This window comes from Geospiza fortis, unplaced genomic scaffold (genome assembly GCF_000277835.1).
Source record: "Geospiza fortis unplaced genomic scaffold, GeoFor_1.0 scaffold14, whole genome shotgun sequence".
Lineage (NCBI taxonomy): Eukaryota > Metazoa > Chordata > Aves > Passeriformes > Thraupidae > Geospiza > Geospiza fortis.
This window is the reverse complement of record NW_005054512.1, coordinates 615,968-629,414: the sequence shown is the minus strand read 5'-3', so window position 1 is coordinate 629,414 and position 13,447 is coordinate 615,968. Positions and strand designations below refer to the sequence as shown.

The following is a 13,447-nucleotide window of genomic DNA, read 5'->3' as shown; positions in this document are numbered from 1 at the left end:
TGCCGCGCGGCCCACCTTGGCCCCCGTGTCCCCCTGCCGTGTGTGCTGGTGGCTGCCTGCCGTGCTGTGCTCACTGTCACCACCCCTGTCCCCCTCCCAGCTCTCCCGACACAACCAGTCTCTGCAGCAGCTCCTGAAGCCAGTGAAGCGAATCCAGGAGGAGGAGGAGGAAGGAATCTCATCCATGGTATGGAGAGGCACGGCCCCCGCAATCCGCCCTGATCCGAGGCTGTAAAAAGCCCTTGCAGAGCCCACCTGGGCTTTGTTGTTCAGGATTTGATGGATTTTGATGTTCCCCAGGGGATTAAAGAGGGAGAAACACCCAAATGCCCTTTTAGCCAGAGGTAGGAGCCCAAAGGTGCGTGTGCCCTGCTGTGGGGTGACACAGGCTGGTGGCCCTGGGGGGGTCCTGCCCTTACCCACTTCCCCATTTCCCTTCAGAAAGGAAGAGCCAAGTCCTTTGCTGCTGTTCCTTGCCCAGGTACCTCAGATCCCGACAAGATTCAGCATGAATGTGATTTCCCCGGGGGTTTTGTGAGCGCTGGTTTGTAATTTGTGGATTAGCAGCACTTGGATGTAATTATTGCAGGGAATCGATTGTCTGTCACCGCGGGGAGCACTCGCACCCCTCACAGAAGCTTTAATTCATTTGCCTTTCCCTGAAAACCTCATCAGCTGTGGGAGATGTTGAGGCACGTTGTGGGAACAGTCAGATCCAGCCTCTGGCTGGATCCTCATCCTCTCCCTTTCCCTCTCCCCATCCAGCTCAGCCTTAACAACAAGCAGCTCTCGCAGATGCTCAAGTCCACAGCCCCAGTGCAGGAGGAAGAGGAGGATCCACTGGCTTATTATGAGAAGCACACGTCCCAAATCGAGGCAAGACCTCCTGGCTGTCAGCTTTCCATGAATCCCACCTGGCTCCAGATGCCTCATGTCTGATCATTTTGCACCAGGAGCTGCCCCCTCTTCCCACGCCCATGCAGGCAGGAGCATTAACTCCAGGAGCTGAGGGATGAGCAGCCCCCTGGACCCTGCCCTTGTCTCCCAGCAGCAGTGGGATGCAGCTGATCCAGCAGCCTCATCCTTGGCATGGATCCCCCATTCCCACAGTCCCACTTACCCCAGCCAGGGCTCCCTCTGCCTGGGGCAGTTTGGAAACTTTTAAATGAGGGGCTGACAATATTTGGACCCTGTGGAGCAGGAGGGAGGAGGGGGAAGGCACAGCTGGATGTGGGAAGGAGGAAAAAACCCCAGCAGGGCAGGATCTGAGGGCTGTGCATCCTGCAGATCGTGCGGCTGGACCGGAGCATGGAGCAGATCATCTTCCCTGTGCCTGGGATCTGTGAGTTCCTCACCAAGGAGACCAAGTACAGGCTCTTCACCACCACGGAGCAGGACGAGCAGGGCAGCAAAGTCAGCGACTTCTTCGACCAGTCCTCCTTCCTGCACAACGAGATGGAGTGGCAGAAGAAGCTGCGCAGTAAGAGCGAGGCAGAGCCTCCCTCCCCTGGGCTGCCCCGCTGGGAATCTGGGGACATTCCTGCAGGGAAAGGGCTGGGCATGGCATGGCTGGGCTGCAGAGCTCTGCAGAGCACCACAAACGTGGCACAGTGCAGGGAGCGAGGGTTAAAATCCAGCAATGGGGCTCCTCTGTGCTCTCAGGGCAGTTTCTCCACAGCCTGAGGGGCACCTTGCTCACATTCCCTTGGATTCCAGCTGAGGTGTTTTCCCTGGAAAGCCCTTTCAGTTGCCTTCCCCTAAGCCAGGGTCTTGTAGCTGCACATGGGAAATAAAACCTGTGTCTCTGCCCCCTGCAGACCTGCTCAGGGGCTTCCAGGGTGGAAATCCTGGCTGGAAATCCCAGGAACTGAGTAGAGGGTCACACTACGGATACTGGGATGCAGCTGAGGAGTGGTGTAGGAGCTGTGAGGGAGGACAGAGCCCAGCTGATTCCAGGGTCTCGGAGCAGGTTTCCAGAGGGCTGGGAAGCCAAGGAATGTGAGCAGAGCCACTTAGAAGGTGCGCTCCTCTTCCAGCAGACGAGCAGGAACGTTTTCAAAACACTTCATGAATGGTTTGAAGAAGGTGGGAGGCTGGGTTGGTCTGGGGACAGCAGCTGCAGAGCCCACAGGGATCTGGGATGGCACAGAGGGTCTGGGGTGACACAGGGGCTCCAGGAGGACCCGGTTGGCACGAGGCTGGCTGAGGTTTGTGTGTTGCCTCCTCTCCCCCCAGGCATGCCGCTGATGTACTGGTTCTCCCGCAGAATGACACTCTGGGGAAGCATTTCCTTCAACCTGGCTGTCTTCATCAACATCATCATTGCTTTCTTCTACCCCTACGTGGAAGCCACTTCCATGGGTAAGTGCCCCAGCATCTGCTGCTCCTCGGGGTGGAAGGAGCAGGTCCTTGGGCTGGAAAAAGGCAGATACTTGGGCTCCTACAACCCCAATCCTTTCTGCTGGATGAAGGATTAATCAGGATTTCAGCTTCCAGCCCTCCCACCCCTTCCTTCTCAGGGAAACCTCTCTTCTCCTGGGCTGCCCTTCCCCTGTTTGTACAATGTGGGGAGCAGTGATGGGATACATTCCTGTTGTCAGGCAAAGCCTCCATCACCTACAGTGGTTCTGAGCTCTTGGACAAAAGATGTTAGAAAATGCATCAGCAAAAACCATCTGAACCAGCACAAACCCTGCAGTGCAGCATCATCATTTCTGATAAAGAGCTCATTAGTGTGGCTGGACAGCCTGGCAGCAGCAGTGCCCCTGCCTTTAGCATCCATGTGTTCCTCTCGCCAGGAGTGCTGGATTCCCCACTGATCTCGCTGCTCTTCTGGATCCTCATCTGCTTCTCCATCATGGCCCTGTTCACCAAGCGCTACGGGGTGAGGCCGCTGCTGGTGGCCCTGATCCTGCGCTCCATCTACTACCTGGGCATCGGGCTCACCCTCAACATCCTGGGCGCTCTCAATGTGAGTTCTCCACCTGCTGGGGCGTCAGGAACCTGCCCTGCAATCCCACAGCCCAGCCAACCCCACTCCCTCCTATGCAGAGGATCAGTAACGGGACATCACGCCATGATCAGTATGATCAAGTGAAGCCAATTTATTACAAAAAGCAAGCCATTTTTGTACTGTTCTCTATTGGTCACGCCTCAAGCTGATACATGATTGGTTAAATCCTTTTTACGCACGCATTTTAATATTTCAGTTGATTTTAGTCAGTCTTCATTCTTCATGTGTCTCGCTGGGGTTTTCTTGTCTGCCCTTGCATCCTGAACTGTCTGCTTTTGAGCGTGTTCTTCTCCTTTTGTGTCCTTCAAGGACATGGTGACTTCTCAGAGTTCAGTTGGTAATTGCTGCCCCGAGATGTGCAGGATGTCTCTGTTTCAGCCCGCGCGTCCAAAGAACGAGTCAGAGCTCTTCAGTTTTCGGCCTTGAGGTTGTTTATTAATTCTTCTCTATAAAATTTTCTTTGTGCCCAGCCAAGGTCTGCTCACCAGGGCAGCCACAGGCACTCTGACCGCCCGTGAGGTGGTGTTGTCCTTTTATACTACAAACTACTTATAACATATTTACACTTAATTCCCAATACCTATCACCTATGTTAGACAGTGAGCTTCTATTCTAAACCAGTCCCAAAGTGCCAACATCACAGCAGAAAATGGAGACCAAGAAGAAGAAGAAGAAAGACTGGACATACCCAAGTTCCTCCATCTTGTCCCCAAAACCCCCATACCAAAAATCCTAAAATCGACCTTTTCACCCTGTGATAATTTTTTCATTATGCTATTTAAACTTCTGTGACTTTCAGGTCCTCATACAAAGCTGGTAATTTGCTCCAGGGGTCAAAATCAAACCTGCAGGAGTTCTGGGCTGCGTGCCAGGGTCTCCAAGCCCCCCAGAGGGGTGCACTGAGTTCTGACACTTACTCAGTCTCTGTGAAGGCTGCTTTGTGCATATGATGCATATGTCCATTGTCCTGCAAAAAACCCTCAACACCCTCCCGTTTCTGGCTGTCCCCAGCTGACCAACAAGATCGTGTTCGTGGTGAGCTTCGTGGGCAACCGAGGCACCTTCATCCGTGGCTACAAGGCCATGATCATGGATGTGGAATTCCTGTACCATGTTGGCTACATCGTGACCAGTGTCCTGGGGCTCTTCGTGCACGAGCTCTTCTACAGCATCCTGGTATGATAAATTCAGGTGCCTAGGGGCACAGGCAGCCTGGCTGCTGCTTTAGGAGCGGGAAGGTTCCTGTGACACCTCCCAGGGGTTGATTGATAGCGGAGAGAACAATTCCCTGTGCTCTAATCTTTGCATGGGCTGAGCTTTCTGCCTCCTGACAGTATCTATTGCTGTGTCTCTCCTGGTCCTGGGCTGTATCTCTCCTTCTAATCTGCTGTGTGCTTTATCTGGGTCAGCTGGGAGGCAACGTGAGCTGCTGAGGGCAGAGCCAGGGTACATGTGGCCTATTCTTGGCTCTCCTGCTGTGTATAAGTCACTCCATTCTTCTCTGCTTCCCTTCAGTAAGCTGGGAAACTTAAAGGCTTTGTGAGAAAAGTTAGTCAAGGTCTGCTGAGCGATCCAAGATCTCAGGATAAAAGGGGATATAGATAGGCCAGGCATTATCAAGAGAAGCACCCCGCAGCATTTCTTTGCTCCTGGGTCCTTTCAGCTGTTTGACTTGATCTACCGTGAGGAGACCTTGTTTAATGTCATCAAAAGCGTGACACGGAACGGGCGCTCCATCCTGCTGACAGCCCTGCTGGCCCTCATCCTCGTCTACCTCTTCTCCATCGTGGGCTTCCTGTTCCTGAAGGATGACTTCATCCTCGAGGTGGACCGGCTGCCGGACAGCAAAGCCAAAGGTTGGGCAGTGCTGGGGGTCGTGGGACACTGTGGGACCCTCCACACACATCTCGGGGTGTGCTGGGTGGGGTTTTACACTGGGAGCACTGGTTTGGGGCTCACTGAGAGGACAGCTTTGTGCTCGTGCTGCACAGAGCAGGGTTTGGGGTTAGTGCTGGCAGAGAAGGGGGCACAATGAAGGGTCAGCTCTGTGGGGTGTCAACTCTGGGAAAAAGCTTCAGGGCCTAAAAAAAGCAGGAGAATATGAAGCAAGTTTTTCCCAGGAAGGTTAGCATATTCCTAGGAGCCCATGGCAGTGGTTTGCTGGGGAGAAGTGCTGCTCTCACAGCCCTGGGGTCTCTTCCTTGCAGATGATCCCTTGGGGATGCAAAAGAACATGGAGACCTTCATGGAGTCGTGCAGCAGTGACAAAATCAGCTGTTCTGCTGCACCCACTGCCTTGGAAGGTAAGAGAGCCCTGTGGAAATGCCAGCTCTGTGTGGCAGCGTGGATTTGCCAGCCAGCTGAGGAAAATCCCAGCTTTTCCAAGGCAGAAACTCAATCTGCTTCCTGGGACGTATTGGGCAAGAGGCCTGTGAATTTTGCACTGACCCTGGCATAAAAAGTGTTGGGGTGGATTGATTTAATCAGAAAGGAGGTGGGAGCTGCAGGAGCATTTGGCTGCTGTAGGAGCTGCTGGCTGGGACATCACAGCAGCAGCAGCTGCTCCTGTGTCACTGCCGCTGCAGCTGGAACCACGCCACTGCCAGGCTCTGGTGCTCTGCTGTGCTCTGAGTCCTTGCCCTGCTGTCGTCCCCAGAAGCTGACCCGGAGCAGTGGGAACGTGCCTGTGACACGCTGCTCATGTGCATCGTCACCGTCCTCAACCACGGCCTGCGCAACGGCGGCGGCGTGGGGGACATCCTGAGGAAACCCTCCAAGGACGTGAGTGGGGACAGCACCTGGGACTTCTTTCCTCTGCCAAACCCTGCTGCAATCACTGCTGGCCCCTCTCCCTGGGAGCTGCGACACATCCACCTCCATCTCTCACGTTCTCCTCCTCCCTGGTGCCTCAGGCACAGCTGTGTCACGGGGCTGGCTGGAGCAGAGCTGTGCAAGACACCAAATTCTCCCTCTCATCCATTATAGGAGTCCCTGTTCCCTGCTCGAGTTGTCTACGACCTCCTCTTCTTCTTCATTGTTATTATCATTGTCCTCAACCTCATCTTTGGGGTCATTATTGACACCTTTGCTGACCTGAGGAGTGAGAAACAGAAGAAGGAAGAGATCCTGAAGACCACCTGTTTTATCTGTGGTGAGCACTGAGAATACAGGAATTGCCCCAAAGCTCTTCCTCCCCTCCCAGGTTGGGGGAAGGAAAAGAATTTCAGCTGGATTCTGGTTTTTATTTATCACTGCAAAACTTGAATCTGTTCATTGAGGGGTCACTGCACTGGGAGGGGTTTAAACAAGGGCACAGCTGGAGGGAAATTCTCAGAGTTGTTCCTCACCCTGCTAATGAGGTGTTAAACTAAAACCACATTGTGGGATTCTTGTCGCTGTGCATCTCAGTGCTGAGACCTTCCCTTGGCCAGTGGGGGAAAAAAAGCAGCAAATCTACTGGAGAAATATAATAGAGAAAATGCTCTGGAATCCTTTCAGTCAGCAGTAGGCATAAAAAAAAGAAAACCCCAGTAAATCTCTCAGCTTTTTTCATCTAAAGATCCTCTGGGTTTATTTTACAGGGCAGAGGCAGAGCCAGCAGGACATGGGAAGGATTTGTTCCCTGTGAGGGTGGTGGGGCTGTGGCACAGGGTGCCCAGAGCAGCTGTGGCTGCCTCATCCCTGGAAGTGTCCAAGGCCAGGTTGCACAGGGCTTGGAGCAGCCTGGGATGGTGGAAGGGGGTGGAAGATCCCTTCCAACCCAAACCATTCCATGATTCTCTGATTCTGTGATTTTAAACAGAAGTCTCCTGAACCTCCAGCTGGGCTTTTGCCCCCTGGTTTGGATGTTTATGTGCTAAATGCCAGCTAATTATTAAAAGCACTTAAATGTCACCTTTGGGAGGGGATGCACTGGGCTGAGTTAGCTGCTCACTCACCTCCTCCTCTCCCCATCTCCTCCCTGTCCTTCTCCACCCTGCCCTGCCTTTCCCAGGGCTGGAAAGGGACAAGTTTGACAACAAGACCGTGTCCTTTGAGGAGCACATCAAATATGAGCACAACATGTGGAACTACCTGTACTTCATCGTGCTGGTGCGGGTGAAGAACAAGACTGACTACACTGGCCCTGAGAGCTACGTGGCACAGATGATCAAGGTACAGGTGCCCTCAGGGCAGCTCCTTGGCCATCCCAACCTGCCTGCCCTGGGAACAAGGGGCTGGCCAAGGAAAAACAGCTCTGGGAAGTCCTTTTGGAAAATATTGGCTAATGGTGCAGTGCCTGAGTTTGTTCTTTGCTGTTTTTTTCCATGTGGTCTGTTTGAGGGTTTGTCCTGTGGGTTGAAGGGTTGAACCAAGCAGGGAGTGGGGCTTCAGTGGGGTTTCTAGGCAAGGGAGGGGAAGGAAAGCAAGGAAAGAAAAACTTCTGCACTTGAGCCCATGAACCAACCTAGAAATGGACCATGCATGGACAAATGGCAGATTTTTGCAAAGAGTTTCTTTAATTCCAAAGCACAGGGAGGCTGCCTGTTAAACTCTATCTTCCCTCCTCCTCTCTGACCCCTCACCCCACACCCAACTCCCCTTGTCCATGCTCACATTCCCAGAACAAGAACCTGGACTGGTTCCCCCGGATGCGAGCCATGTCTCTGGTCAGCAATGAAGGGGAAGGGGAGCAGAACGAGATCCGCAATCTGCAGGACAAACTCAACACCACCATGAAGCTCGTGTCCCACCTCACCTCCCAGCTGAACGAGCTGAAGGAACAGGTATGGAAATGGGAAATCCCCTGTAGGAACCCTCTGTCCTTCCCAAAATAGCCACTGAGGGCAGGGAATGGGAGAAAGGACCACAAAGACAAGCACAGGGCTCCTGCAGCTCTTTTTTGGGGGAACTGGGGACACTTGGGACACGTGGGTTTGGGAAGTGCCTCACCAGCTCAGAGCTTGCTGGCAGAGGCTCAAAGCAGCACAGTCAGACACTTGGGAAGCACATCCAAGAGCAGGAGGGCCTGGAATTGCCTCAGCATGTCCTCGTTGGAATTGCAGATGACGGAGCAGCGGAAGCGCAGGCAGAGGATGGGGTTTGTGGATGTGCAGAACACCATGAACCACTGAGACACAGTTCCAGCCACCGAGGGACTGCACCTGTGGCAGCTGTGGCTGCTTCTCCCTGGGCTCCAGGCGTGGATTGTCACTGCCTGGGGACAATGGACCACATGGAAAGGGCTTCCCAGGCAGCATCTCCCTTAGAGCTTGTAAGCAATCCCAGGAGCAGGGACCGGCCGGAGCCCACACCTGGGCCCAGGTGTTTTTCTAACACCCTCGTAGGAAGATAAACCATACAGGACTTTCATTCCTCATTGCAATAACTCTTTTATTTTGCAACTGTGGAGGGTTGTATCTTTATCTCCATGTGCTCCAGCCCCCCTCAGCTGTGGGGTAAGTAGCTGTAGGGCCGCACTATTTAACTTATTCTGAGTGCCACTCGTCCCTGTGGATATTTGCCAAGCAGCCCTCGTTATCTGCTGTGCCTGCTCCACGCTGACCCCTCTCCATTTACAGAATTCTCTCCATCCTGTGGTGCAGTAAAGAGCAGCTGAACTCAAGGAGGTGGATTTAATTTAATTAACTTGCCAGATGAGGAGCTGAGCTTGTCCTAGTGGGAACTAAAAGTCTTTTGCCTTCTGTGGACCAAGGATCTTTGGGCAGCAGTAGTAGGAGCCTGCAGGTTTACAGGAGTTCACTGTGAAGGGGTGTCCTCTGTTTTAGTTTCATGTCTGGTGTCATGTTTTACCTTTTTTTTGTTGTTTTGTTGGTTTTGTTTTTTTTTAGTTGTTATCATTGTTACTTAAGATCTGAAGTGTAAATTGCCTTAACTAAATTAAATACAGAATCATGTTATAATAAAAACTTCAACGTGGTAAAGAAAGTCCCCTCCCTGTGCCCTCTGTGTGATGGGGCTGTGGAACAGAACCCAAAGCAGGGGTGGCACCCAAGGTGCTCCCCAGCCTGCTGCTCCCAGCTCCAGGTGTTGCACATCCCCTGCCAGACGCTGCCATCAAGAGCCACCACCAGCACCAGTCTTGGTTCCTGGAGCTCTGGACCAGAGCCTGCTGCAGTTTCAAATTCTTTCACTGCCTGCCAGGAAATCACTGCTGAAACCCATAAAAAGGAGCAGCTGTTGGTGCTGTGGAGCCCTGGCACAGCTCTGCTCCAGACACTCATCCTTCCCAAGCCAGCCCCAGCTCCAAGCCCAGGAACAGACACTGATGAAAGCAGTAAAGCTCTAAAAAGGAATAAAAAAGCCCATAACAGTGAAGTTGCAGAACACTTGAAATGTGTTTATGGCTCCATCTAGCAGCATGTCATTTAATCCTGCCTTCACCCTCAGCTCTGCACTAACCCACACATCCCTCTCCTCAGGCTGGGGGGAATCTGCACAGAGCTGGCTCCTCCAGCAGCAGCAGCTGATTAAAATCTCAATTAAACTCGTGCTCTGCTGTCACCATGGCAAAGTCACCCTCCGTCCTCTCTGTCTTCTCTGAAGGAAAATAAATGTGGTGATTAAAGTTCTCCCTCCCTGGTCCCTGGGCTAACACACAAACACAAGCACAGAGAGGTTTTCACATCCTCTCTGTTCTCTTCACAAGAACATTTAAAGCTGCACCTCCTCCCTCTGGGCAGCTCCTGCTTGTTCCATTTTTTGAGATGCAAAGGGCCAGGTTTGACACCACAAAGTTCCCTTCCCTTCATTGCTCCAGCATGGATGGATGTGTTAAGCTCTGCCCCAGATTCCCAGCAGAAAAAAAAGGAGGCACTAAATATGAAGAATGTAAAGGGTAGGGCTGAACAAAAATGCTGTTGCTAAGAGGAATAAGTGGTTTTATTCATCATGGCAACACACAGAGCTTCAGGGATATGTACAGTGGAGAAGCTGAGAGCTGGGCCCTCACTTCAAGTCCTCCTCGGGTTTCTTGGCAGAGAACTTTTCCCGCAGTCTTTTCCACGTCCCTTTTTTCCTGTCTTCCATCTGTCTCAGAATGTCTGCAAAAGGAGAAGGGAGACAGAGATGGGGCCAGAAGAAGATAAGCAGGCAAGCAGAGAAATGAAACCCTCTTAAAACAGCTCTGCCTTCCATCTAATTTCCTTTCCTGACTTCTCTTCTTAATGAATTTTCATTCCAGGCCTGAGGCGAGGTTGGTTTCCCTTCCAATCAATGCAGGGAGTCTCTTATCACCAACAACTGATACTCAGTTTCCACGCACTGCAATCAAAGTCAGGAACTGGAGCAGAACAAAGCTGCTCTGGCTCCCAGCTCTGCCCTTCATGAGGGATGTGGTGAGAGCATTTCTGCGTGGGGCACCAGCTCCTTCCCAGGGTCTGACACACAAGGAATACCAAGGGAACTGGAAGATGGTGAAAGAGAAGCTGAACTCAGTGTTGGGCTGACATAGCAAATGTGTTCCTTTCACACAGATCCTGCTGTCTGACCCCATGGAGCCTTTGCAAACCCTCTGTGGTTGACAGTACAAAATCCAATTGATTCCTCACCCCAAAATACTGAGTTACTCCTATTCCTGAACTTACTCCTCATCTAACACCTCCACAGAACTGCAGGCAGCCCCTTGGCGCCCTCCAGTCCCAGGGGCTGAGGAGGGATGCAAGGGAGCACCCCAAAAACCAGCATGTCCCTTTCCCCTGCCCTCTCAGACCAAGCCCAGCAGCAGTACCTGTGGCCAGGATTGTCCTGCAATCCTCCACTGTCACCCCGGTGAAGGTGGTGTCCTTCAGGCGTGGGTACTTCCCAAGAGAGCGGCAAAAAGAGGGAGAGAGACAAAGAAGTCACTTGTAGTGCATGAAAAAGGCACAAATGTCACCAGCTGGCACAGCCTGAGAGCGTTTTCAGCTGGGATTCTGTTCATCCACACCAAGAACCAGGCCTGCCCTGCTCACCCAGCAGCTGCCCTGGGTGACCACAGGGACACCTGCATCCAGCCCTCAGTTGTCCCTCAGGCATTCCCAGCAATGCTGCCATCCCCAGCAGTGCTGCCATCCCCAGCAGTGCTGCCATCCCCAGCAGTGCTGCCATCCCCAGCAATGCTGCCATCCCCAGCAATGCTGCCATCCCCAGCAATGCTGCCATTCCCAGCAATGCTGCCATTCCCAGCAATGCTGGAGCAGGTGGTGGCTCCCCACCAAAGAGAGGGGCAGAGGCCAGTGCCTCAGCTCTCACCTTGTTTTTGTAGAAGTTGGTGTGGATCTTGACCAAGCTCTCGTACATTTGGTCACAGGCCTCGGGGTCAGGGATCTGCAGGGGACACAAGTGTCACACAAGTCTGGTTTTGCACCTCCACAACAAAAACCCTCCTCGTTCCAAGGGACAATCAGAACTCCCAGTGCACTGCTGGATACCATCCATCTGCTGTCCTGCTCCAGGTTTTTCCCCTCCATCTCCCACCAGCTCGGCCTGCAGGAATAACAACACCTGGGATTTCCAGAATGGATCTGAAACTCTGCCCCAACAAGACCTGACAGTGAATGCACAGCTCCAGAGGATGTTATTGGCTGGTGCTGTGAAATCTGTGCCCCTCCTGCTGCGAGGCCACTGCTGTCACCTGCCTCATTGTAGGGAATCACCCAGGACAAGGGGCTAAAAATAACCTGTAATTGATTAGGGAAATCAGCACAAATGACAAGGAACAGCTTGAAGGGTAACTGGATTTCTATTTCAGCTGGAAGATCTGGCTCACCCCGATGTCTCTGCCTGGCACAGCCCCTGCTCAGCTGCCTTCCCAGTCTACAATGTTTTCCCTGTTGGGTTTTTATTGTGGTACAATGAGCCCAGCTCACCCCAGAACTCAATGTTGGTCCATGAATGGTTAAAACAAGAGTAAAAATAACACAAAAGGTGTCAGGATGAAGGAGGAAGAGTAAGGAAAAGGTCTCTGCAGGAGAGAGGATACAGGGACAGCCAGATCCCCCTGCAGGTGATCCCCAAGGCTCCAGAGGATCCAGCCACTAAAAGGGAGGCACAAACAGCATCCCTCCCCTGGAAATCCAGCAAATCTCATTCCATCAGATGGCTAAAGAAGCCCTGTGGCTCTAGTTCCCCTCTTAGAAGCTCCTCCTGCCAGCACATTCAGCCTCTCCACACACAAATTGCCACCACTGCTGCAGGCATCAATTCAGACTTCCAGGATCAGTGGCAGCTTTGGGATCTTGGAGCCAACTGGTGCAACACATTAAGCTGTCCTGAGCATATGGAAAAGCAATAAAACCCTTCCCAAAATGCCTGCTGCAGGCTATTCTGGTCACCAGTACAGGATCAGGAGCCTCTAATGGCCCCTTGAGGTCTAAAGTGCATCTCTGGAACAATGTTTTTATGCTAAGAAAGGGCACATTTGCATTCTGCAGCAACACCTCCGTGCCTGGGAAGGTCTGCAGCCAAGTCAGGCAGCAGATTCCCTAACTTATTTCAGCAGCAAAGCCTAAACTCCAACAGAATTACAGCTGGAGGCGGAATTCAATTGTACAACTGCTGCATTCCATCAGTGTCAGGCAGTGCTGCAGCATCTCATCGTCCCACCCTCGAGGTAAGGACATCACAGGAATTAACTGGATCCCAGCATGGCTGAAAAATTCCCAAAGCTCTGTACCCCACTCCCATAACCACAGAAATGGAGTTCTCCAAAGAACATGGGGTAAAAGGTGCAAGAACTGGGTATAAACCAGTTATGCTGAGGATAAAACAGCTGTCCTGGGTATGAACCAGGGGTGCTGAGTATAAACCATTTGTCCAGGACACCAACCAGGTGTCCTGGGTACAAACTGTCCTGGGCACAAACTGTCCTGGGCACGGACCAGGTGTCCTGGGTGCAAATTGTCCTGGTCAGAAATTGTCCTGGGCACGCACTAGGTGTCCTGGGTACAAATTGTCCTGGGTATAAACCAGGTGTCCTAGGCACAAACCATTTATCCTGAGTACAAACCAGGTGTCCTAGGCACAAGCCCAGTGTCCCGGGCACAAACCAGGTGGTCCCAGGTACAAACCCAGTGTCCTGGCTACCAATCATTTGTCCCAGGTACAGCCCAGGTGTCCCGGGCACAGTGTGCCCCGTGGAGGCACAAGCCCGTGGCCGGCATTCCAAAGCTTTCCCGGGATGTGTGTCCCAAATTCTGCCGAGCCCGGCCCGGGAGCAGCCGGGAGCAGCAGAACTCCATCACCTCTGGAGTTCCCGTTCCCTCCCAGCTCTAACATTCCATGAAGGCCCAAGCACAGCCTCCTACAGCCCGGGGAGCCCCGGGGCAGAGCCGCGTGTGAGCCCCGAACCCCGCGCTCCGCCCCGGCCCCTCAGAGCCCCCTCAGAGCCCGCGTCGGGCCGCTCCCCGCGCCCCGCCAGGCCGGCGCCGCGGCGGTGCCGCCCGTCCGGCCCCC

General features: G+C 53.0%; 2 protein-coding genes across 2 annotated transcripts in view; one reads left to right on the top strand and one right to left on the bottom strand.

Annotated features, from left to right (window-relative positions):
* ITPR3 (inositol 1,4,5-trisphosphate receptor type 3) overlaps positions 1–8,941 on the top strand; it is a 39,718-nt gene extending 30,777 nt beyond the window's left edge. Inside the window, exons 47-59 of the mRNA XM_005428909.2 lie at positions 101–187; positions 766–876; positions 1,288–1,480; positions 2,236–2,361; positions 2,799–2,971; positions 4,025–4,189; positions 4,677–4,869; positions 5,221–5,316; positions 5,670–5,794; positions 5,999–6,164; positions 7,008–7,168; positions 7,618–7,779; positions 8,059–8,941. Coding sequence (XP_005428966.1) covers positions 101–187; positions 766–876; positions 1,288–1,480; positions 2,236–2,361; positions 2,799–2,971; positions 4,025–4,189; positions 4,677–4,869; positions 5,221–5,316; positions 5,670–5,794; positions 5,999–6,164; positions 7,008–7,168; positions 7,618–7,779; positions 8,059–8,127 — 1,827 coding nt within the window. The 3' untranslated portion in view covers positions 8,128–8,941. The remainder of the gene's footprint in view (positions 1–100; positions 188–765; positions 877–1,287; positions 1,481–2,235; positions 2,362–2,798; positions 2,972–4,024; positions 4,190–4,676; positions 4,870–5,220; positions 5,317–5,669; positions 5,795–5,998; positions 6,165–7,007; positions 7,169–7,617; positions 7,780–8,058) is intronic.
* A 936-nt stretch (positions 8,942–9,877) lies between these two features.
* On the bottom strand, positions 9,878–11,431 carry LOC102036559 (ubiquinol-cytochrome-c reductase complex assembly factor 2). The gene is given in 3 exon segments (XM_005431684.1): positions 9,878–10,056; positions 10,743–10,812; positions 11,246–11,431. Coding segments are annotated over 3 exon segments (351 nt in total). The 3' UTR covers positions 9,878–9,961.
* Between the last annotated feature and the right edge of the window lie 2,016 nt (positions 11,432–13,447).